The sequence below is a fragment of the Gossypium hirsutum genome, chromosome D12 (genome assembly GCF_007990345.1).
Source record: "Gossypium hirsutum isolate 1008001.06 chromosome D12, Gossypium_hirsutum_v2.1, whole genome shotgun sequence".
In the NCBI taxonomy this organism is placed as follows: Eukaryota; Viridiplantae; Streptophyta; class Magnoliopsida; order Malvales; family Malvaceae; genus Gossypium; species Gossypium hirsutum.
The window spans coordinates 58,700,272-58,726,993 of NC_053448.1; the positions used below are offsets into that span (position 1 = coordinate 58,700,272).

General features: G+C 33.2%; 2 protein-coding genes across 7 annotated transcripts; one reads left to right on the forward strand and one right to left on the reverse strand.

Annotated features, from left to right (window-relative positions):
* The first annotated feature begins 3,053 nt into the window (after nt 1–3,053).
* Nucleotides 3,054–6,786, forward strand: LOC107944628 (UDP-N-acetylmuramoyl-L-alanyl-D-glutamate--2,6-diaminopimelate ligase MurE homolog, chloroplastic). Of its 2 annotated transcripts, XM_041107451.1 has the most exons (6): nt 3,054–5,037; nt 5,152–5,268; nt 5,364–5,539; nt 5,863–6,008; nt 6,261–6,458; nt 6,587–6,786. In XM_041107451.1, exons 1-5 carry the CDS (start codon nt 3,159–3,161, stop codon nt 6,277–6,279), a joined length of 2,337 nt encoding a protein of 778 aa, XP_040963385.1. In that variant the 5' UTR covers nt 3,054–3,158; the 3' UTR covers nt 6,280–6,458; nt 6,587–6,786. The 2 variants fall into 2 exon arrangements, with proteins under 2 accessions (XP_040963385.1, XP_040963386.1); XM_041107452.1 differs by lacking the exons at nt 5,364–5,539; nt 5,863–6,008; nt 6,261–6,458; nt 6,587–6,786 and having other exon boundaries at nt 3,090–5,037; nt 5,136–5,268.
* Nucleotides 6,787–10,327: 3,541 nt separating this feature from the next.
* Nucleotides 10,328–26,722, reverse strand: LOC107947032 (general transcription factor 3C polypeptide 3). Of its 5 annotated transcripts, none has more exons than XM_041107455.1 (20): nt 26,689–26,722; nt 26,444–26,523; nt 26,037–26,154; nt 25,770–25,872; nt 25,527–25,628; nt 23,912–24,093; nt 21,425–21,620; nt 19,460–19,717; nt 18,546–18,689; nt 16,829–16,907; nt 15,545–15,658; nt 15,290–15,462; nt 14,531–14,649; nt 13,186–13,309; nt 13,004–13,075; nt 12,643–12,769; nt 12,430–12,544; nt 11,142–11,332; nt 10,930–11,042; nt 10,328–10,721 (listed from the first exon to the last, which is right to left on the reverse strand). In XM_041107455.1, the coding sequence occupies exons 3-20, from the start codon at nt 26,114–26,116 to the stop codon at nt 10,446–10,448; spliced, it is 2,568 nt and encodes an 855-aa protein (XP_040963389.1). In that variant the 5' UTR covers nt 26,117–26,154; nt 26,444–26,523; nt 26,689–26,722; the 3' UTR covers nt 10,328–10,445. The 5 variants fall into 5 exon arrangements, with proteins under 5 accessions (XP_040963389.1, XP_016737058.2, XP_040963388.1 ...); XM_016881569.2 differs by having other exon boundaries at nt 25,770–25,875; nt 26,689–26,721; XM_041107454.1 differs by having other exon boundaries at nt 25,770–25,875; nt 26,444–26,580; nt 26,689–26,705.

Genomic DNA, 26,722 nt, shown 5'->3' on the forward strand with positions numbered 1-26,722 from the left:
AATGATGAATGGCCTAAAATATTCAGCATGCTTATTTTACCACTACTGGTAGATTTACCCACTTAATTCAAAATGATCTTTTTAATGCAAAACATACTCTCCTTTTCCCCCCTAAAATACGTTAAAATAATCTCATATAATTTTAATTAAATAATAAATAAATATTGATTGAGTAAATGTCCAATTAACTCGTAATATATTAAATATTTTATCTTTTCATAACCACATATGGCAGACCTTTACAAGATCATCTTTGTTGTGCCAAGGTCGGTCTTGGGGGTCGTCTGAAGATGCGTCCGCCTAGAACTCAAGGCTAGAAGGGATCCAAAATATTATTTTTCAATTTTTAAGTAACTCAAAAAAATTTGTAACTTTTAAAGATAAAAAAAAACAACTTTTAACAAGCTCAAAAAAAAATATTTAGCTTTTAAGAGCCCAAAATTTTTTTTACCAACTTTTAAAGGACTTAAAAAATCTTTCTCCAACTTTTAAGGAACTTAAAACCCCATTTTGTTATTTAACCTATGGCCCCAAAAATGTCAAGAACAAGTCTATGTTGAGCACATGTGCTAAGAAACCATATGGACATTACATCACTGTCACTCCAATCAGATAAGGTATAGCTCTATTGTTAGTAAATTCAGAACACATGGACTCCATTGTCTCCCATAAATAAGTCTAACTATATTATAGTGCTGAGCAAAATTCAATTCGATTTGATTCGAAAAACTTGATAAAAATTTTAAATTTTAAATTAAATAATTTGAGTTATTCAGATAAACTCAAAGAAAAAAAATCAAAAATTTCAGTTTAACTCGAATATGAATTATACAATTCGAGTTATCTGAAAATCCAAAAAAAAAGGTAAAACTACGTTGTTTTGATAAATGTTTACCCATCAGCCTTAATTAGAGGTGCTCATAGGCCGGGCGGCCCGGCCCGGCCCGACGGCCCGCCCGAAATATGGGAGGGTTTGGGTAAAAATATAGGCCCGAAATATGGGCTTGGGCAAAAAAACGAGGCCCGTTTTCGGGCACCACTTTTTTGGCCCGGGCCCGGCCCGATATAATAAATATATTTATTTTTTTAATTTTAAAATATTTTTTACATACTTTTTAAATTTTTTTAAATTTTAAAATATTTTTAAAATAAATTTTTAAATTTTTTTAATTTTAAAATACTTTTTTTAATTTTTATTTTAATTTTAAAATATTTTAAAAATATTTTTAAAATACTTTTTTTAATTTCTTAAAATAAAAATGGGCCGGGCCGGGCCCGGGCTTATGATTTTTTCCTGGGCCGGCCCTGGGCAAAATCTTAGGCCCATATTTTGGGCCGGGTCGAAATTTTTTATGGGCCCGGCCCGACCCAGCCCATGAGCACCTCTAGCCTTAATTATGTAGTTAAATAATTTTGCACTTCGTCTACTAGTTAAATAATCAATCCATGTAAACGTAACATTAAGTATAAATAATAGGATTCGTTAACTCGACTAAAATTTTTTTAATTCGATTCGAAAAAATTTTAAATTAAATTCGATTACTAAAATAAAATTCGTCAACTTGATTAATTAAAAATTTTTACTCAGTTCAACTCGACTCAATCCAACTTAAACCATAACACCTAAGAAAGCATAGTGATAGAGAGAAACTAAGACAACTCATGTAGACCAATTCCACCAAACAACCATCCAACCCATGAAAACTAATAGCTCTCCGCTTTAATCAAAAGTAAACCACCACCATTATATCCATATCCTCCTCGTTGATTTTGCCTGTGAACAAGTTTAAATGCTTAATTTCAATACAACAAAGTTATGTTAGTTATTCCAATATGTTGAGCTACCAAATAAGATTTGGGGACAGTCAAACAAAGCTTAAAAACAACCTTTGTGGATGGTTTCTGGTTTGGTTGCTATTCGAATTTATAGAAAATAAATAAATTCAACTCCATACAATATCCGTTAACTATCCATATCTTCGACCAATTGGGCTTTGGGGACCGTTTTGAATCGGGCCCCGACATAACTACCGTAGGGACCACTGGTGGTCCGCCGCTGCTGCTTGCACCCAATCCGCTACCATCTATACAACAACAGCAATTATATAACAAAAAGAAAAACTACTATGATTTAAAATTACAGCATAATGTTCACTTAATTACAGTGTGACTAGACATAACAAATTGAAATAAATTATTATGGTTATGTTTGTTGGTCTGGTAGGTAATTAAGTTAGGTTTTGACATTGAAATCTGGCATTTGGATTTTGAATTTGAATCTGTAGATCTAATGATGTCCGTTTCAGTTTGTTTGTACATTGTTAACATGCTAATAAAGTACCACTACCTAAACTAAAGAACTCGAAATATCAATGAATTTATTAGAAGAGTCAATGTGCCCCACCAAAATCTTTTAAGTACCGCTGTGGAATTTAAGGCATTTGTTAGTTAAATTTATGCAGTTCTTTATGTTTTAAGTTTCAGTATTATATACTTTTAGTAACAGGAATTTAATATTTATATTCAATTAATTTAATAATTAAAATGGAATTGATAACAACTTAAAAATTCTTGGGTTAAATTCAATTATATAGCACGGTGCAAATATTACTTACATTACAAGGAAGCTATGTAATTAAAAAAAAGTTTTGTTCTGCTTCTCTGAAACAATGTTGAAAAATTTTACAATTTTAGATTTAAAACCACATATTTTACTACTCCAAAATCAATATTTATTTTTTGCTTATTTAGTCTTTTTTTCATGTAATATTTACCACCTAAATAAATTTTTAATTTTAAGAATTTCACATAACCCAATTTAATGAATTTTTTTTGACGGTGTTATCAATTATTAAATAAAAGGAGTACAGGGACTAACTTTAAAAAATGTAAAGAGTATAGGTGTTGGGAGCAGAATTAGACTCAACGTATATCGTTGTATTAAAATTTTTTTAAGGCTTAAGCCCAATTATTACATGGGCCTGAGATCCAAAATTACCCGCGGTTCTGAAATCGAAAAACCGAAACAGTTCCATGTCTAAACGGTTCAACCTTTAAACGACGCCGTGCAGTAACAAAATTCCCAATCTCAAAACCTCTATCCCCTCCACAGTCCTAAAACCTCACTGCAGCTTGTTACTCTCTCTCCCCACCCTTCAATGGCTTTCTCTCTTCTTTCTCTTCCCAAATTTCTCCCTCCTCACCCCAGTTATACCTCTTTAAAAGGCCACCGCCATCACCGGCACCGCGGTGTCCATTTTAAGCCTCTTCGTCTTCCTTCTCTCCGCCGCCTTCCGGCTATCGGCCCCGACGGGAAGTATTATCCGACTCCCTCCGACGAAGACCCTCCCGAAGCTCCCGAGGATTCCATGCACGGCGTGGACAAGTTTCAGCAAATTCACCGCCAAGCTGCTCGTGCCCGCAAGCTCCAAGAAGAAGACTTCAACAAGCACAAGTCAAATTACCTTTCTGCCATTGCTGACGTGGACGAAGACGAATTGAGTAAAGAGAAAACGGGAAACGACGACGGGGATGATTTGTTCGGTGAAATCGATAAAGCCATTGCCATGAAACGGCAAGAGATGGTCAAGCAAGGTTTGTTAGAACAAGCCCCTAAAAAGGCGGAAGCCATTGATGAGCTGGACCCTGATGAAGTCGTTGACTTGGAAGAAATTGACAAATTACGAGGTTTGACTGTTGCTTCTGATTCGGACGAGGGAGAAAATGAAGATTCAGATGATGAAGATTCTTCGAAATTCGATGTCGGTTTGAGTGACTCTGAAGGTAAAGAAAGAGGTAATGATAAATTTAATTTGTTGGATCCATCATTTGATTTAGATTTAGATAGTTTTGGAAAGAGTAAGGTTAGAATTGTGGAACCTAAGTTTAAAATGAGTTTAGCTGAGCTTTTAGATGAAAGTAAAGTGGTGCCAGTTTCGGTTTACGGGGATATAGAGGTTGAGATAACAGGGATACAACATGATTCTAGGTTGGTTAGTGCTGGAGATTTGTTTGTTTGTTGTGTTGGGAGAAAAACGGATGGGCATTTGTATTTGAGTGAAGCTGATAAGAGAGGAGCTGTTGCTGTTGTAGCGAGTAAAGAGATTGATATTGAGGATACCTTGGGATGCAAGGCATTGGTCATTGTTGAGGATACTAATTCAGTTTTGCCTGCATTAGCTGCATCGTTTTATAGGCACCCTTCAAGGAATATGGCTGTTATTGGGATCACTGGGACCAATGGCAAAACAACCACGTCTTATTTGATAAAAGGGATGTATGAGGCTATGGGTTTGAGGACTGGGATGCTAAGCACGGTTGCTTACTATATACATGGTGATAATAAGTTGGAATCGCCAAATACTACCCCTGATGCTGTTTTGGTTCAGAATTTGATGGCTAAGATGTTGCATAATGGAACTGAGGCTGTTGTTATGGAGGCTTCTTCCCATGGACTAGCTTTAGGGAGGTGTAATGAGGTTGATTTTGATATTGCAGTGTTCACCAATTTGACTAGGGATCATTTAGATTTTCATGGGACTGAGGAGGAGTATAGGGATGCTAAAGCAAAGTTGTTTGCAAGGATGGTGGACCCTGAGAGGCACAGGAAAGTTGTTAACATTGATGATCCTCATGCACCTTTTTTTGTTGCGCAAGGTAACCCTGAAGTTCCTGTGGTGACATTTGCAATGGAGAATAAGCATGCAGATGTTCATCCCCTGAAGTTTGAGTTGTCACTATTTGAGACACAGGTCTTGGTTAATACACCTCATGGGATATTGGAGATTTCGTCAGGTTTGCTCGGAAGGCATAATATCTATAATATTCTTGCGTCTGTGGCTGTTGGAATTGCTGTTGGGGCACCCTTGGAGGACATTGTTAGAGGGATTGAAGAGGTTGACGCTGTTCCTGGCAGGTGTGAGTTAATAGACGAGGAGCAGGCATTTGGAGTCATTGTGGACTATGCTCACACACCTGATGCCTTATCTAGACTGCTTGATTCTGTAAGAGAGCTTGGACCAAAGAGGATTATTACTGGTATGCTTGTTGCTTATGTTTTTCCTTAAGAAAACCGTACTTCCTCTAAGTCATTACCATTTTTTACCCTCTCCCCCTCTTTTCAACCTATTAATAAGATCGTCCTACATGAAGTTATCGGTTGTCCTGGGGAGAGTGACCGAGGAAAGAGACCAATGATGGCAAAAATCGCAACAGATAAAAGTGAAGTGACAATGCTGACATCTGATAATCCTAAGAGTGAAGATCCATGTAAGTATAAGAAAATGGTATAATTATCATGAGCCGCATTGGCAGTTGCTTAGAAATGCAAACCTACTTACTTACATGTTTCATCTTTTGATCAGTGGACATCTTGGATGACATGTTAGCTGGCGTGGGGTGGACAATGCAAGATTATTTGAAATATGGAGAAAATGATTACTATCCTCCTCTCCCAAATGGTCATCGACTTTTTCTGCATGATATTAGGCGGGTAGCAGTACGTTGTGCTGTTGCTATGGGAGAAGAAGGCGATATGGTTGTAAGTTTCTTGAAGTGAATTGGTTTGCTTCTATATTCCAATAATCTAGAAAACCTAAATCTTCATGAGTATAGTCATATGTTTTTGTAAATGAGTGTTTTACTATTCTACAATTGACCTAATGTAACTGCAGTGCTCACAGCCTCACACACCACAAATGAGTTGCCCTACCTACATATATATAATTTGTTGAAAATTTAAATTAGTTAATGCTCATAGGTTTCTTGTGTTAATCATGTAATTTATGCCTTTCCTTTATCATGCCCTTCTCTGCTTGTACTAGTTGATATGTATATTTGCTAAAATGATGCTGTGTGTTGCAGGTGATTGCTGGCAAAGGCCATGAAACATATCAAATTGAAGGTGACAAAAAAGAGTTCTTTGATGACCGCGAGGAATGCCGGGAAGCATTGCAATATGTTGATGAACTCCATCAAGCAGGAATAGACACCAGCGAATTCCCATGGCGGTAGGTTTATTCTCTATTACTTATGCTTAATTAACGAAGAATACTTCTGTTTTGATCAGTATGCCTTGTCCTGGACAATTTCCTATGTGGAAATGAGTTTCATGGTCGGCAAATTATAAGGATCATGTCTTTATTACATGTGATGCTGTGTACAATGCAAGCTTACAGGAAATGGAAGAAAAGAATGGTATGACATGGTTTTATTTGATAAGGACTATAATACTAATGATTCTTCCTTTCCTATGTGAACAGGTTACCAGAGAGTCATTAATTTCCACCAGTGTACAGATAAATTGATGTCAATACTGTGGCAGGGAATAGTACCCTTAGATCAAAATCCTGCACTTTGGTCCGTACTGAAAAACATGACACTGCTACAAATCTGGTGCAGGAACTCATATAGGCTGTTTGTGGGCATGAGTTTGCAGAGTCATTGCTAAAAAGAGAACAGTAAGAGCTCCACCGCGCAATCTTGTAATTTTGTATGTAGCTTCGTTGAAGTCTTGTAGGACTCCTTGTGAATGTTAGTTATGAGTTAGCTCTTTATTTTTTTCTTGATTTAAACTCTTTTTGTCCAGATTTTGCCAGTTTTGATGTCATTTCAAAGACGGCTTCAAGGAAATGCGCCCTTTAACAGACATGAATGTACGCCGTTGTATGCCGAGTGACTATTTTTGTGTATGTGTAAAATAACTATTCTGAAATTGTGTAATGATGACAGATTCTGTCAACTTGATGCCACACTTTCTAAATAGTGTTACGGATTGGATTGGTGCAACAGCATGTTCTTGTTTAATCTGATGGAATTAAAAAAAAAAAAAGCTCTAAAGGATAGGCTTCTTAATGATTTGATGTTATTGTTGTTGCCAATGGTGAAGAGAAAGTAAATGATGGCATAACAAGTTTAATCTAATTGAGAGAAACCCGTCATTGTGATATATAGACGCATCTGTACTACAGAACCAAAGCAAGCATGTTACGTTCACTTTCAGGGTTTGATATTGTTAGGATAAACACTAGTTCATGCATTTGGAAGCCCCCTACAGAAGTTACTGTTGGATGTAAATACGTGTCTGTCTCAAATCATGTGTTCATGTATTTAGAAGATTATATTGTTATATGCATCGGATATAAATGTAAGGATACAAAATCTGCTGTAAGCATGATGTTTTAGAGGAGGGACATTTGATGATTTGATCATCTAATATTTTCCTTATTTGTCTACTATATAAGATGTCAATAATTTTTACAAGTATATGTACTTATATTTTGTTATGTTATTGCAGTAATTCTCTTTTTAAATTGGGATAATATAATTTTTGAACTCTGAATTTGACAATTAAATTTACTTTGACATTTGTGTATTTTTTTATTATTATCTATTTTAGCACATAAACTTAACGACTAAGTTTATTTTCATCTTTAAACTTGAAAAATATAAATATTTTATGACGTGACACTTTGAAATTATGTCACATCATTACTTGAAAATTAAAAAAATTATATAAATTTTCAGAGAATTACATGATACAATCTTAGAGTGTCACACAATATTTTAATAATCAAATTAGTGATTGAACAGGTCAGACTATTTTGATTCAGTCGGTTTGATCGGTTCAAATGTTAGACCAACAAAAATTAAAAATTTATAAAATAAAAATAAAAAATATATTAAATTGGTTCAATCTATTCAACTATTGATTTATGTCCTGGTTTTCAATTTTTACCATTTTCAAGCCATTTTTATTCAATTAATCCAATCTCTTTGTTTGGACTAATATGCCTGTGGATTCTCGATCCAATCGATTAATCTAAGCATGTTTCAAGAACACTAACCACATCATATCTTAACAGAATCCAAGTTTACAGACAAAAATCAACCTAACTTTAAAATTTAAGGACAAAAAATTATATTACTCATTCTAAGTTCTTAAGATAAACTTAATCTTTGTATTTATCATCTTTTAAATTGGATATGTAAATAGAGGCTTTAATTTGTTAAAAAGCTGAACATTTTATAAAACACAAGATTTTATTTTATTTTCTTTTGAAATTATAAAAATATAAAATTACTAAAACAACAAAGTATTATAGTAGGAAAAGAATAGATACTTCAGAAACAGACGGATTCATCAACGTATTCTTTATCCTATCATTTTTCATCTAATTTATTTATGTTCGATATAGGATAAGAAGACAATTAAAAATCCTTTATTTTTTCAATCCAATCGCTCTTTTGATTTTGAACGCTCTTTTAAATTTGGAAAAGATACAATTTCTTTATCAATATATTTCTTCTTCTACATATCAAGGGAACGACTAATAATTAGGACTCATAAAAAAATTGATAATTTACTCATGAGAAAAATCTTTACCACATTAGGCAATAATTTATTTTTAACGTTTAATTAGATCAGATAATCACTCAAATTGAGAACCAAAGCTTGTATCTAGAATGAACTTAGATAAATGGTTGTACAAGTTAAAATGAATCTAAACAATCATTTATTCAAGTTTATTATACATGCAAAATAAAAAAAGTCCCTAATTTTTAATTTTTAAAGAAATGTATTTTTATGACACTTGTCAATATTCTGTTAGTTGTCAATTCAAAATTTAACCGTGTTAATTAAATACCAATAAAAAATATTAACTTGACTCATGGTTTCTAAATTTAAGTACCAATTAAATAAAGAAAAAATTTAAATACAAAATATGTAAAAGTTGCTAAGTTAAAATACGTCAGGATATATTAATCTTTTTAATTTTGCAAGTAAACCATTAATTCTAAAACAACAGAGAAGTACTTTTACATGCTTTGCCGTCCCAAAATCAGTCATTTTGTTAATCTATTATACCACCTGTTACATGAGCAAATTGTAGTGAATACTATATTGTGTATTGTTTTTGTCTTCGTATTAATACGTATCAGTGTTAATATGTTTCGGTGTATCAATTTAAGTTTATGTTGCTTTTATTTATTTTTCACACATATATATTTATAGTTTCTTTATAAATTATACATTTAAATATTTTTCATTTATATCTTAATAAATTATTTATTATATATACATGTAAATATATCTAAACTAGCTTTCTTATCATGCCATGCACAAGCTAGTTTTATATATAAACTAAAATATATTATTTTAAAAAAACAAAAATAAGTAATATTGTGAAAAATAAATTTATATTATTTCATAAAAAATATATTTATTTTAATTTTAAACAATATTTTAACATACCGTAAACATATTGTAAAAACAATGTATTTAAATACTATATATTGTAATTTTTTAAAATATTGTATGAATAGTGTATAAAATTTTAAAACTATATTCTAAGGAAAAAATCATTGTTTTTAAAGATTTTAATTCTATTATTTAAAAATTATAATTTTTTATTATATTACTAATCAAATTCTGTTTTTAAGATTTTAAATTCAAATTATAAATTTAACTAAATATTTTAAAAAATTAAATTAATTAGAAGTACCCAAAATACTCCTTTTTTTTAGGTCTCCCATTTTTAACCTAGTTATCCTCTAAGTTAATTTAATTGAAAATTCTAAAATATAACTATTATTTATGAAGTTTATAAAATTTTGAAAATGTTATATAATTTTTAAAAATTTGAAACGTTATAAAGTTTTAATAAATTTTAAACAAATTATAAAGTTCTAATTTTTTTTAAAATATATTATAAAGCTTTTTAAATAGATTTTTTTAGAAATAAGAGTAAGCATTAAATAAACATACACATGCTTAATTGCAAACAATTTGCCCATAACCCATCACAAGAAATATATTTTCATAAGATAAGAAAATCCCAATTTTAGGATCTAATGTCTAAGAGAATATAGTGTATTAGATAATTCAATTCAAGAATTGAGATATTTAATAAGAATGAACTATTCAAATAATAGCAGATAATTGCATTTGTTGGCTTCAACATAAAACTTAATTATGATTTATAATCATTACTACTTATCACATGAGCAAGTTATCCATAATCCATCACCAGAGATATAAATTATTTTCTAAATTTCAATTTTATCACTATATTTTTCGATATGAGTTAAAATTATATTATAAAGAATTACTAACTGAATTGTGTGTAAAATGGTAAACCACTAATGAACAAACCTTTTTTGGATTTGAGTCCAATATTTGAGCATTAGATCTTTAGTTGTTTTATATAAGAATAGTAAAAAGACAAAGCACCGCCATATTAATATTCATTCTTTTGTTTTACAGAATTCTTTTAGTTAATTGAGTTAATATCGAATTGATAAAGAAACAATATAATACAAGAAAATATAATTGAACAATTTATATATTATGATATATTAACAGCTAAATTTTGAGCTGATGAGTGTCAAGTTACTCCACAGATCATGAATCTATATACATATATATACACACTAATACACATATATCAATCAAAGGTGCAATGATCTTTCAAGACTTGGCGAGCAAGATCCATTGCTCCACATTTTCTATAGATTAAATGCAAATTGAAAGCTGTCTCCCTGCGAAGGTCACAATACCCATCTTTTTTGTGGTTCTCTACCGCATGATCCCAGTTCTCATTGGGGAGTTTTGGGATTGGATGATCCTTCTCCTTCATCGCTAACACCTTTTCATAGTATGAAACTGCCAGGGTCACCAGTCCGACATGATGACATGCCCGTCCGATATTATACAGTGCTTCCTGCACAATGTTGTGTCAGCAGAGGCATTTCTTTTGCATCCAACCAATTGAATCACAAGAATTAGTAAAAGAGCAAAATAGATAAACTGACTAACTGAAGTAATCCATGGACATACTCATTTCGATGACTGAATTCCAAAACATCCCTTTGAACAAGTTTTATTTATAATAGGAAAATGCAAGATAAAGTATGAGAAGAAAACCAAACCTGGCTGTTCTCACAAAGACGAAGGTTGTTGTAGAGGAAAGCTAAACCTTGTGCAATACACTGATGTTTGTTTTGGAGTCTAAGTCCAAGGGTTAAATTGATCAATGCAGTCCCTATAAGGTAAAATGAAAATTTTCACATCAACAAGACGTGATAAGATGTTTTTATATAAGCATCCTAGGGGAACTACCAAAAGAGAGGAGAAAATATACCAACACACAAATTAATTAAAGGATTCTCTGGCAACAACTTATAAGCTTCAAGGTATTCTCGAGCAGCATCTTGGTGATGACTAAGCACGGTAAACTGATGGCCAGAAATGACAATAGGTGGTATGCAATCTTTGTGTTTGCTACGGAAAAAACGTAAAAACTTACAATGCCTTGAATAACATTTTCCCGATCTAAGACAGTAGAAGTAAACCGAAATTAGTAACTAGAGTATTCAGAAAGACCAATATGTGCACAAGTCAAGATGACAATAAAAGCAAAACATATGATGCCACATGATAAATACAAATTATATTCAAGTGATGCTTAGCAACTAAAAGTTATGACCAGGTATGCTTATAAGCTTCAAAAAGTGGTCCAAGATCATTTGAATGTCCCTTTTACTATGACTAGTTTGATAGCAAAAGTCGCAAGCTATGTTTACTCAAAACTTTCTATAACATATATATTATAGTTATTTCAAACAAAAACAACAGCTAACCTAGCACAGATAGCAACTCAGATATATGCTACTGCGCATGCAAGTGAATGGAAAGTGTGATGTAGAATATTAGTAAATGGTTTAGAAATAACAATACTCAAACTTTATTTAAGATATTTTAAGGTTTTTCCACAACCAGAATTCAGAACCATAAATGGCGTTCTCACTTCTCATAGACAAATAATTTATTGTTAAATTTACAGTACTATAATTCAATTTAAATTTTCTTTTCAACTCGTCTTTTCCTAATATTTGGGATTACTATTTTTGAGCAAAATTAATTAACCTAAGAAACCCCACGCCTGTTAAATTAGAAAATAAGAATTAACCTCCAACTTCATAATATTACGGGAAATATGATATGAATTTGAAATTTAAAGCAATACAAAAAAAAAGCATTCCTGTAGCTAAATGTTAAGAAAATATTTGTTAAGAAAATAATTCAGTAACAATCAAGCATATAAATTGCTATTACTATTCCCTTAAACTATTTCATCATTTTTGTATGCTTGCCTAAGAGACTTCCACAACAATTTTTAAATAACTGTTAAATCTGTCTCAAATTTCTAGAAAAGGTCCAAGATCGGATTAAAATTATATAAATATTGCAAAATGTGCATATTATCTATAATTTCTTTTACCATATATAGAAATATATAAGTGCATACAATTTAAACCTTTCTCAACCAAGAAAATTTTCATAATTTTCTCCTCCCAAGAAAGAACAATAAATCATAAAAATTGACAAAAAAACGTCCAAGAATGGAATAAACATAGGGGGATGAATACCTTGGAAGTACTTTGTAATAGCAGTTCCAAGCAGTAATACTGTAAGGGTGCTGCTGAACAATGTGCTTTATGCAGTCAAACCCATGCTTGGAATCCATGGTGTAGTATGCCATTTCTGTAAAATAACATGAAGTTCAAAAATCTAAAATGATGAAGAAAACATGTAATGGGCCAAATCTAAAAGAATGAACACTAGGTAAAGTGAGGAATTACGTGCTCCAAGTGATCGAAGCTGCTGCTGCTTCTCAACAGGGAAAAAGTTATGACCTGATTTTAATACAAGTTTGATAATATCCAATGCTTCATAATACCTTTCCAAAGATTCCAATGCCTTGCATAACTAATTAGCAGAAAGAACCTTTATTTAGTATGAAAAAAGAAAGAAAGAATAAAATATCTTCTATCTGTCTGAAAGATCCAAGGAAATAAAGGAATCATGTAAAAGAATTTATGGTCAAAAGAAATCCAATTGTAACACTCAGCTTCAGAGTCATAAACTTTTCCTGAAGTGAGGAAAAAGATTTAAAATTCAAAGATATCAGAGAAAGAGAGAAATAAAAAGAAGTGCACTAACGTCTATGATAAGGTCTTGCTGCTCCTCATCTTTTAGAAGATTAACCAGAGGTGGTTCTTTAAAATGTTCTTCCTGCAGCAACAAACAATAAAATATATGTACAAGTAGGTAAGACTGATATCACAGTCTCGTTAGTTTAAAATTTTAAATTCTTGTTAAATAAATATACACATCAGGATTACCTCAGATTCATCATTGGCATCATCACTATGCCAATCAAGTCCGGCAGCAAGTGCAGCAGCTTTCTTTTCTTCCTTCAAAGCTGCTTTCTTTTGTAGCAGCTTTCTTGCTCTGGAAGCTTTCAACCTATCCTCCAACATCACTCTCAAAAAGTTAGTTCATCTCCACTGGAAGAGAAAGAAGGAACACATCCCCAAAACAACAGATTCCAGGAAAAGGATATACAATATATTCGGAGGGAAAGAAAAGGGGGGGGGGACTGCATGAGAATACTTTGATTGATGCTTCGAAAAAAGAAACAAGAAACTTTAAGTCATGTACTAATTTTAAATGAAAATAACACAAGCTTTGACACAAACCTTAATATCATTATCTTTGAAATAAGTTCCCTCAGAAGATTGTTTCATAATTCCAATATTTAGGATAAAAGGGTCAGTAGGAAATGACTGCAGTCTGACTCAATAGGACAAAAAGTTGTAGTATAATGGATTTCCTGTTCTGCCAAATGGAGAACCGAGGTTGAGTCAGAACTGCCCCTTCCTAAGAAAAGACGGAGTTAAGATCTAAAATACTCAAAACTGCTCCTGAAATTAGGTTAAATAAAATCTATTTAAATTGGTAGACTTTTTTTTCCATCTTCCCCTTCATTTACTTTTTCCATTTCATTGGATCTTAGTGTTAAGCAAGTTATATGCGGATGATTGAAGATACTATCCAAATGGAAGTATATAGAAATACTCGGCATGCCAAATTAAATAGGACTAAAAACAAACCAAGCATCTCGCAGTAAGTTTAATAGAGGTCAAGGTCTTTTCTTATCTTTTTTTCTTTTTCAATTAAAGAAAAAACTTTCTTCTTGTATTTAGGCTCATTTAATAAAATAAAGAAGAAGCAAAGATTAATTAAGAGAAAGCTCTTCTCATTTAAACAAAATTGGAGCAAATTAGCTCAAGTCAACTTGGCACTTTGACAAATACTTACAAATTCAAATTGAATTAGAGCTTGAGTTCGATAAAAGCTCAAACAAGCAAGGCTAGAAAATGAAGGTCATCTGCTGAGCTCAACCACTAGCAGTCCTAATAACCAAGAATAGTTCCATTGTTTAACTTGCATGTTGTTAAAGACTTAAGATCTAACATCTATAAGAAAGAACATCAAGATATCTTTTTCCCCCAATTTCATTAGGCAAAATAAGTACCACCAAAAATAGCAAGCGAGATATGCAATTTTATGAAAAACAATAATTCTATAGGCCACCCATTAATACATAGGAATATTTATGAAAGTATAAAAGTTTGGGTGGGGAGGTGCTCACACCAAGAATTGAAAATGAAATTCACTACTCACCTATCTGCTGCAGTTACCATTGGTCTTGACCCACAAAATACACCATCAGTTTGCCGATCATCAACTTTTTTGACTCTTTCAAATAGATCACTGTCTCTTAGGCGGCGCCTAACTTTTATCTGACCAAGAATATCCAGTAAATGAGAAAGCCGGAACACATGGATTTCTTTTAAAGACAAAGAAACAGGAATTTAGATCTTAGATTATACATCCAATGTGCTCAGATCACTACACACGATGGATGTCCCTCACAACTTTTCATGCCTTGGAGTACCCATAAGTGACAGATACCCTCAACAAAAATGGATATGGATCCTCCACAAGTAAAGTCATAGACATGTTTGAAGTTACCCATGTTAGATATATGCACACATCAAACATGCACCCTAAGTCTCAACACCAAAGCTCCAGAGTACTAACTTAGAAGTGCTTTAATAGGAGGAGCTGATATATACTCTAGTATGTGCCATTTGGTATTGTGAAGTGTATTACACTTCAAAGAATATACCAGGGAAGCGAAATGAACACATACCCTAGAAGATTCAAATTTAGACTGTAAACATGTTTAGGCAGTAGATATGTACAAATCAGAGTTATACACACATTGATTCCAAAGTACTCTTGAATGTGAACATCAAGTCAAACTAATTTTTGGTGATTCAGGGCTAGAATCTGGATGTATTGTGGATCTCCATATTAAGTTTTGGTCAAAAGAGATTCTAGAAAATGGTACAAGATTTAGAAAAGACTTCTCATTACCTTTATCCCAAGAGATTCAATATAAAGGGACTCTTGTACCAACGGAAGAATGGTATTGACAAAATCCTCCATCATCCCTTTAGCTCTATAAATGTTGCATAGCTTCAATTTTATTTTCCCATTGAGCCACCACGATTTAGATGTATCAGAATTCTTGTTAATATTCTGTAAATCTACATGCCACAAATTAAAGAGAAAGGATTATTATGGATTGCCCTACGCGCTAAGGATGAGAAAAATCATGAGAAAATTTACCAAAACTTTGGGGAGGAGAAAGCAAAGAAATGGCTTCATCTTCTTTAGAATCTTCAATAAGCAAGGAAGCCAAATTTAAACGAGCATCGACGTTGTTCTCTAGTCGTTCCAGAGCTGAATCACATCCATTATCAACCATTAAAAAGAGAGAACTTGAGTGCAAAAATGAACTTGCTAGTAAAGAGATGTTCCAATAGGCAGCTCATTAAGACTATCATCAGGCTTTATGATGATATTCCCACATGCAGAAGGCAAGTATTTTTTCTAAAAAATTCACTTACTCTACCATGGAATTGATGAAGCAATTATTGATTTAAATCATATGTTTAGAATCAAATGTAATCAATCATCATCCTTAGTATTGTTTTCATATTTTGTCTCAAGACCTGTGTAAATAAGGTTCCTCTGTGCTCTTTCTCAAGATGTCAAGAGCATCAACAACATAGCCCTTTGGGTATTTCTCTGGTGGCAGTAGATCAAGGCTGAAACATGTATATATATATATATTGTGTTCTGGTGTTCTAGCATTCTCCATCCACACACATTCACACTCAATACTTAACATGGTCAAACCTCAGTTATTTCTTGCAATCTTGCTTCTCTTAATTTTTCCATCCACACTAGTTAACAGTCAAGATATTAAACTGGGACTATAATGCACAATTCAAGTGGAACAGCAACCAAAACAATAGGTTTACCTCAATATAACAAAGAAGAATAATAGGAATCATTACAGGTTCTACTACAGATACATACAAATCTCATAGATTCAGGAAACAGATGCATGCAGACCTACACACACTTATGATTCCAGTTCTGCTATTTACTCATAGCACTTATAGGAGTATCACCTTTTGCACTTAAAAAATAAAAAACCCACCATTTTTTTCCCTTTTCCTCCTAAATTCTCTGCATTATTCTTATATTTTACTTGTTATTTTCCACGATTATTTCATCTTGGAATCTGACTCTTCATTAGACCCTAAGAATCCTAATTTAACCGGATCCATCATCCTCAATTCCTCATAACAATCTATTAAACATCCAAACAAAATTTCTCCACACATGCACCCTGAATTGTTGGAACTTATCCTCCGAGGAAAATGTTCCACCAAGGCATGTGTGCCTGAGACACCTAAAATGGTTCCTGAACTTTTATTTTGATCAAGTACAACTTGGGGGAAAGACTTTTGAACTGAGCCCTTTTTAAGTTGGAACAAACATGCAACTACAAGGTGAACATATAGGCTAAAAATGCTTCCAAAGAATTATGTGTTCACATACCTTTTCGAAGGAACTTAATTGCTAGCACTTTTTCTCCCGTGGATATGTAACACTGAGCAATTTTGTGATGTAAATGGTCCTGTCGAAGGAAATAGGAAATAAAAATAAGAAATCAACAACCCTCTAGTGTTCTAAAAATAAAATAGGTGCATGGAAATATAAAGACAAACCTGCTCAGCTGAAAACAAACAGATATTCACAAGTTATAAAAATTAATACCAAAAGGACCACAAGCATGAGAGAAGCAACGTACAGCCTCATCAACATCCATGGAAAAATATTTAAGGGAAATGAAACTTCACTTTAACAATTATGTAATGGAAACCTAGAAGATAGGCAACAAAACTAACCCCTTGTTATCAAACTAGAGTAGTTATCCATAATGCAACTGCAATGTAACTGCCAAATTGCAAGGCCTATTTTTAGACCTTATTAGTCCTCATTACTAGGTCTGGTTTACTATTTGTTACTAAACCCCATATGATCTGCAAATTCATAACCTTCAAGTTTCTACATCTGTGTTTAAGCTCAAGAATATGGTCCTGAATCCAACACAAATTTTCTATTAAACAAGCTATTCAAATACCAAAACAAAAGTCGAGAAATTTGATAGAGTCTGTAAACAGTCTAAATTCATGCAGAGACATTCAACAGTCCTCACTCCTCATCGATAGAGAACTACAAACATTCAACAGTGGATACCCAAGTACTAACCCTAAAATTAAGCTGACAGGGCACTTTTTGATTGCTGATACATCTAATATCATTTATATGTGGAGTAATTCTTGTTCCTTAAAAAGGTAAGCCCCTCCCAAGAGTTCAAGCACTCTACATTTTCATGCTATAGCAACAACAATTTCTTGAAAATTTCAAAACTGCTGATTAGTTTTGAAAACGAAAACTAAAGACACTGATTTGCTACCTAGGGCTCGTCCTACTCCAAATAAAACAGATTTATATGTGCATGCAAAAATTACAGGTATGCTCCATATTATGTGCATAGGTATCCACATTCTATGACAAAGGTGTCACACACCAAGAACAGACTGAACAGATGCAGCTAACTTCACCAGATCCATTATTAATGCAACCAAAGGCATAGTTCCATCTATGTCAATAATCAAAGCAAATATAAGAAAGCAAAGAAGAGTGATGGGACACAAAGGTGGGAGCTTGGGACCTTAACACGATGCACTCCAAACAATCACCCAGAAATTGCATAAAGCATCAGTATAAAATTTCTAATTCAAATAATTCCAACTCCTACAAAACACGGGCAAGCAAAGTCCTAATCCTCTCGTCTCTTGCAAAATGTCTTAGACCACGTTAAAGTTTTAAAAGCACACAAATATACATTAAACAGAAAGCATAGTTAAGAACACTAAAACTCAAACACACAGCATTAGACAACTGTTGATTTTAAAATAAAATAAAATAAAAAATAACCAGTTTTCCAAAATATCATACAGATTCCATAACTATAGGAATCAGCACTATAACAAATATGGAACTCAAATATACCAATATGCAAAAAGAATGTGTTGCATCTACAGAAAAATAGCAGATGATATAATTAAATAAATCTGGAGTTATATCAAAGAAATACAGGATTATAGAAAAATAGACAAACAATCACCTTTTACAGTTTGAAGAAAGCTAATATAGAGAGAAAGAGAACAAGATTTGAGCTAATGAAAGAAACAATAGGTTGACTTACATCATCAATTCCATCATCATTCTCCAACATATTGTAATACTTCAATGCAGAGTTAACATGCCCAAGAGTCATAAATGTATCTGCAACCTCAGTAACCAAGTCAGCATGATCATGTGCTATGGATTGCAAAACACTGCAGAACACCTGGAGGACATTTAAGAATATTCAGAGACAACTAAGGAGTATGACAGATCAAATTCAAACTTCTAACATATACATTCCAAATGCATGCCTCTAAAACCCTGAATTTCAATGATATGGAGAACTAGTATTCACAAGGCTAAATGCTCAAAGAGCCCTCACACTTAGTCAAATTTCCCACATCTACATGGCTGTTGGCACATATATGACAAAATAAAGTCTCAGTCGATGCTAATGTGGCATACCACATGAACTTTCATATTTTTCCATGTGAATGCTTACATGGAAAAGATGGTGGCCACATAGATGCTGACATGGGAAAGATAATGGACTTTAACAAGATTCCAGTCAAAGCAAAGGCTTAAGTAAACAAAAACAGTACTGAAATCTAACACCAGTGAAGTGAGATAGAATTGAAAACCTGAAGATTACCTTTGTGCATCCTGTTACAAGATATCTAATACTATGAACATCTTTGAAATTTGGCTTATAAAAAAAAACTCTCTACTTGATTACTTTATCATTTGAGCCCATATGCTTTCATTGCAATCAAATGAGCCCTTCACCAATTATTTAGGCTTAATTGAGCCGTTATTTGAATAGAAACATTAATTCCATTATGGTTAGCAATATCTTGATATTAGGGATGCTACGTTGTATATATAAGCCAGAAGAATACACCCATGAAGCATGCAGAATGTAAAGAAGTTTTATTGGGCACTTGCCATTAAAAGAGAAAACAAAATACCAGCACAAGATAAAAATGTGTATACCTCTGCTTTCTCTATATCTCCCAGGTGAATGTGGCAAATTCCTGATTTAGTTTTCAAGTTGATAGGCAGTTCTTTTCCTGAATAGTAGATAGCATGGGCTTGCTCAATTTGCTGAAGAGCCCTTTCATATGCATTATTTTGCATTAACATAGAAACAAGAAGATTAATAACACTCAAATCAGCCTCATCTTGATGACCCTCAAGATAGCCCTCCAAAATAGCAAAAGATCGTTCAATCTGACCACATTTTTGGTATAACTGAGATGGAATGAAACAACAAATTAGACATCTCAGGTTAGAGCAGATATGATGATGGATTCTATAAGAGCTGAGACTGTTGGAAATTGAATGAGATATATGCAGCCTATTCCAGAAAATGAGAGAGGTTCCTTTTCCTTTCTTTTGGCATACTGTGTCCCCACAATTCACACATAGTTATGGAATAAAATTTTATATAGGAATTAGAGTAAAAAAACAAATGAATAAATAACAGCCAAGGGGCAAACATTCAGTATTTTATATAGACAGGCATTGCAGAACCAAACATTTGGCCTCTCCCATGCATGATTTAGAATGAATCGGTCAACATCAAAGCATAGAAAATTATAATTAAACAATGTAGACATAAAACAAAATACCGCAGTTTCTTGTTTTTTCTTAAACCAATTTATCATTGGAACAAAGTTTAAATTAAGGGAGTTTTAACCCCCCACCCCACCTGTGCCCAACCAGACTACCTCCCTCTCCCTCTGTTCCCTCTTCTTAATTTAAAACAAGGGTAGGGAGAATGAAACAATAAATACCGGGGAAATAAAAGAGATAGGGAAGACAAAGAGGAATTTAGGAGACAGACCTAAAAATTCGGCAAAGGAACTGGTAGAACCAAGGGAGAAGGAAATCTCCAAACTCTTTACTCAAAATCTCAATACACAAAATTCAAAACTATTAAAACTTGGAACAAAATACATACTTTTAGGTTACACCGTATATCTTAATATAAATCTGAAGCACTAAATAAATACTAAAATTTTGATGATAGAAATATAACAATTTAACAAAAAAAGAAAAAAAATAGTTTAATCCTTCGATAAGCTTCATTTTATTCCATATCAAACCTTTAATTTATAAACCTGATTAAATATAGATAATCAACTAATGAAAACTATTACCTATTGATTTACCAGTTCATGGATGCCTACTCCCTCTTCTTGTCCCTCTTCCCCAATACACTCTTTTCTATTTGTAATTCACTTATTTTCTTAAAACTAGCCACAGAAGCCACATAAACAGATCAGTACACGTAAGTACTTATCATATGACAATGGCTTTTTACAAGCCTAACCCCAATTTATGAACAGAATAAAGGCTTACATGCCCGACGTGCTTTTAAATATGTACTCTTTGCTGCAGTATTGCAGCTTTTTCTTTCATTTTCCCCTTTTCATGGCTTTCCAAAAACAAGGTCATCTACTTAGATCCTATAAGCCAAGCCCCTAAAAGATCAGTCTATCTTTTCATCTTTTATCTGCACGCTCAATAATTGAAGATCCGCAGCGAAGATTTCCCACAATTGGACCATACCCTAGGTATAACCCTCCCGAAAATCCAGGATTTTTGCTGACGCAATTTTTCTTATAAATACACACACATGATGAAAGAATGAAAGATAATATTGAAGATGAACATTAATAGATAAGAATGAAAATCTGAAAATTTCACACCCCCTTTGGCTGCCGAAAAGGCCATGTACATTCGTTTCCAGCCCAAAACTCAACTACCTTCTACATTGCTAGCAATTAACATTAGAACCATTGCAATCAATGGAATCAACTGACTCTGAAGAACATATAGAGGGAAAATATACACGAATTTTTCCAATCTAAATAGACAAAAGATGGGGAAGAGCTAAGAACTGGGTAATTATTTGGAGTTAATATTTTATTAAAGGAGCAAAACAGTGTTCACCTCAGCCCCACTTTTCAATGCTTCAACATTGTCAGGAGAGATTTGCTGAATTTGTTCATATGACTCGGCTGCTTTCTGGTAATCACCGAGCTCATCATAAAGTGATGCTTGAAGATATCTTAAACTAATATCTGTAGGATCTGCCATTATTGCTTTAGAAAGGCAATGGCAGGTCAGACTAACATTCTCTTGCTCTCTGTAACAGATAAATGTAATAGATCGTAAACAAACTGACATTAAACTAAACCAAGATAAAGCGGCAACTGAAATATGTCAATGTGTAGCAAATCTCAAATTGTTTTGGAGAACAAGTAGAAGAATTAAATCCTCTTACTAATGAGCCTCATATCCTTTTAGGTCAGGTGCATTTAACACACTTGGTGCACTTAGGTGTGCTTTTTTGTAAGGCAATAGACATTAAAAAAAACTGCCTGATTGAATTTCTTTTTAATTTCTTTTACTTTTAGCTTTTTTTCATTAATGTGCCTTTACTAGCAAGAAAGGGGATAGTATCAAACTCTCTACTTCTCAATATTTGAGCATTTAACAACAGACATGAAAAGAGGCTGGTACATTCTATTGTGGTCTAAATCCTCTATCTTGTAATGACACATACAGGAGAAATGGTTCGAAGCATACTTGTGAGCTCAGCTTACTTGATGCAGCCGTGGAAAGAGAGAAATTAAATACCTACGAAAATGAAATACTATAGGAATTGGATAGAGCAGGAATTACTATGTTATAGTTTGATTCATTCGAATGGGATACAAAAGGAAGATTATACTAATGTTTGGTTGGCTACAATCATATAAAAGAATATACAAGGAATACCTATGAAAAGCTATTTTTCCATTCAAATATAGCATTTAGAGTTCAAAATTATTTTTTAAATTTCTTTGAAAATGCCATTCTACCTTTTTATAAAAATTAAATTTAAAATTGTTTTTTAATTGCTAATGAAAATATAATTTCATCATTTAATTTAATTAAAAATATCTTATAAACATACAAGAAAAAAGAAGAAATTTCAACTCAATTTTTATTTCTCTTTTTCTTTACTTAATTTTCCTTTTATTAAAAAAATATTCTTTTGTTTTTTTTTTGTTCCTTTTTTCTCTCTCTCTAGACACCTTGGTTTTGCTTTATTCCCCGATGCCAAAGTAGTTGCCACCAGTGCACTCTTCTCTTTATCACTCCCCAAGCATGTTATTTTTTTCTTCTTTTCTGCATTTCTTCCCCTTTTTGCTCTATAGGCTAGTGAACAATGCTCTCCCTACACCAGATATGGCAGTTGTGGCCAGCTTTATAGGAAGAAGTGGCAAGCTTCGATCACTGACCAAGACACAATCATTTAACTGAACTATATTTGGTGGCACTGCTGCACTGAAGTCACACTTCAGTGATTGGAGTCAGAGACTGCCTCAAGATCCAGGGCTTTTATGATCAATTTTGGCCACTACATTTGAATGGAAAGGGGTGCCATCAGAGAGAAAGAGAGGGGAAAAAACAAACAAACAGGAGGTTGTGGACTGAGGTGGTCAGGATTTGTAAATATTCCAAAGGTCAAAGTTGTGCTTTCATAAATCGTTAAGGGTTGTTTCTGGGGAAAAACTACATTTTTAGGCATTACTAACAGTGCACCAAATAGCCGCTTTAAAAGATGTCTGAAATGGCTATTCAGGCCTTCTAAGGAACAAAGACTAAATAGCTATTCCAAGGAAAACCCATTCTTTGAATAAAGCATAAGCTTGGATTATGGACAATGAATGGTAAAATTCTGTAAAAACAAACAAGCATAAAATCCCTAACTTCCAATTCCAAAACCCTCCATGGAGGCAAATTAGGCAAACCTCCCCAAAATCTGTTCCAAATCACTGGAAATGGGAAAGATAACACACATACTTTCTCTATTTAAGAGGTACTTAAAATGACATGGTAAATCTGACATGTTTAAGTGACACCATAATCCACTAGTATAGTTACATCCATATGTAACTAAAGAACTAAAAGTTATCTTGATCATAGACGTTAATTGGATTGAATCAAGATTGGTACTGATATGAAAAATTAGAGCTCCTAATATCAACAGAATTAGCTGGATTGTACTTCAACTTTATAAAGAAAAACATATGGGCATATCCATTTAAGCACTAATATCAGGATACAAGAAATTGCAAAGATGGTATTCTTTATACATTCTAAGAAAGGAGCCAAGAACAACTACACTAAGCATATTTTATTCCAGTAAGACCTTAAAATAAGAATGAATCAATGGCTAAGAAAAGACCAGTTAGTAACATATTGAGCATTAACTAAGAAACCAGTTAGTAATATATTGAGCATTAACTAAGAGACAAGATAATAGTTTTAAAATTAATCTCGTCAGTATTCAACAAAACTACAGTAACATCATAAAAGGTGCAAAGAACTTATTCCATTGGATCAAGCAACAATGAGTGATAAAATGGAAAAAGACAAGAAACTTACATGGACCAGGTAAAAAGCAGTTTCCACAGATCAGGATCTTTTGGCTTAAGAAGTCCAGCTATGATGTAGAATTGAAAAGCTCTTTTATTATCACCAAGGGCTTTATAAGAAAGCCCGAGCATATGATATAAATGAGGAAATTTTGGTTCAAGTTGAACACCTTCCTTCAGAACAGATATGGCCTGTAAACAAAAATATTTGGGAAAGATTTAGCAGGGATGAATACAAAAAACTAAAGACTTGAAGGGGTGGGGGGGAAAAAACACCCATACACACGTTGTTTAACTGAACCAAATCCAACAAACAATTATTACACCAGGAACCTAACTCTAAAATGAAGTGAAGTACAAGCACATTCTAACAAGTAAACAGACTACCATCTTCCAAAGCTCAACCAACACAGATTGAACTGGGCATCATAGCAAATAGTTTCTCTGCCAACTTATAACCTCATCACTATCAAGAAAAACACAACATAACATGCAGCAAGTTTGTGAATTAAAAATGAGAAAGATAAAAGAGTGTTTAAATTAAAAGAGAGAGAAAATATAAAGGGCAAACAAAACCGTATAAAGAACACAAATGTAGCACATACAAGGACAATCCAGAAGCCTTGATCAATGCTGACGGTGTTACATGTATATATATATTTTCTGGTGAAAATCACTAAAACTGTGAAGAGATCCGGAGTTTAATCAAAAAGAGAGAATCCAAGGTGACACTTTGAATATCTAGTAAGAGGGCATCGATGCAAGAGCATGTGGCAAAACAAAAAAAGCAAGAAACCATGTGAAACATTTTTACTATTTTTTTTTCCATTTTTCAGCCTTCAACAAGATTGTTCCTCATTCACATTTATTTTTCTGATATAAGCAATGAGATTCAACAATCTTAGGACTTAAACACAGAAAAGAACATGATTAAAAGCATTAAGTACAACCTAGCCAAAAGCAGAAGATGCAGCAGGCTCTAAGTAGAAAAACATAATGAAAAAAATAGGGCAACTAGTAGAAAAACAGAAGCAATATAACTGTTTTTTTCCTTTACAAAATCAATAAAAAAATTCACATGGGAAAAAGACTTCAGTATATTTTTTTCTAATTAACAAAAGAAGAAAAAAGCTTTTTGTATCAGCAGGAATTTCTTCATGCTTAATGGCTGAAGATGTCAAAATCCATCCAAAATAAAGACCATAAACTGATACAACATAAAATTACATTTAGGTACAAGAAGAAACTAAAATCAGACAACCTAGATAACAACATTTTAGCAAACACAAAAGGTGATAATAATAAAGATATGTATTAGAAACCATTCCTAGAAGGATCATATGTTTCAGGGCATAAAAAAAAGACAGGATCATACATGTAAGTTCTGGCAGACTATAAACTGCTATACATACTTCTTAAAGCCAAGCGTGTAAACTAGCACAAGGACTTGCCAAAGTACGGGATATTCGCTTCAAAATCATTCTCACCAACTCAATCCAAATTCCAGCAAAAAATAATAAGTAAAATATCACATTCAGCAGTGAGTGTTTGGGAGCACAAAATTATTGTTTAACTGACATGAATACCCCCCAGAAAGAGATGGACTTGTTAATTAAACATCATACCTCTTTGAAACGACCATTTCCATAGTGAAGTGTAGCATCTCCAACAATTCTCTGAATTTGGGGGCTCAGTTTATTCCCTCTTCCCTTTCGCCTACCTCGTTTCTTATGCCGCATTAGTTGCAAATAACAAATAAGACATGCAAAAGAATTTGATAAGCCACCCAAAACAACCGTAATTATGATTATTATCATATTGTGAGTTAAAAAGAGCAAGGAAGGAATAAGTGCTTAAAAAATATGAACCTTGCTTGATTTTCTCCGACGACCACAGTTCAAAGTTTGCATTATTTCATCCATAATCCCTTCCGAAATATCCTCTTTTCTAGCCTTCTTTGATGATCCTTCACTGCTGTAAAAACAAATTTGAAATCAACATGTAAAAGAATCACCTCTTTTTTTTTCCCTTTCTATTTATCCGATCAAAGGAATGCATTCAAAATATGTCAGCCAGTACAATTCTAGCCTTTTGAGGGGAAAAAAATAGAGGAAAAGGGAATTTGACGGAATTACCCCTGCATATCGGCAAGTGCTTTGCGCTTCTTCTCCGCCAGAGCTTCATAGTCAAGAGGAAGGTTGCCGGAACCCGACATTGTAATAGGACCAAAACAAGCAATGGCTTAAACAAAAACTGAAGATGAACATAGAGGCAAGATTATAAAGTGTAAGCATTCAAATAGAACGCACAAATTATAAAATATGAAAGGGTAAAAGGTGCTAAGATAAAGAATCAGATAATTGCATTGTAAATACTAAAATATCACTCAAGCTCAATGAAAAGAACATCAAGTTTATTCACCACGTCGAACTAAAATAAATTAATATCCAGCCATCTTATTGATCCAGCGAAAGTATCAATCAGTTTCAAAAACATGTTCTTTGAAAATTTGGGAAAAAAATCCTCTGCTGCTCGGACTCACCCGAACGGCAGCCACTCGTGTCGATACGACGAGAGTAAGGACACGGGATATGTGTCCGATCCTTCCGAAACTGCTATTGGCTGTTGAAGAATAAGACGACAAACAAGTGGTGGTGGCCGATCAGAAAAATAAAAGCACTGGAAAAGAAAAAAAAAATTAAAGCTGCAAATAGAGAAAAGAGAGAAGAAGATCAAGCCGGGAAAAGGAAAAAAAAAGAAAAAAAAACTAGAGACGGGCTTTTTAACCTAATATGATAATATTTGATTTTGAGTTAGACTA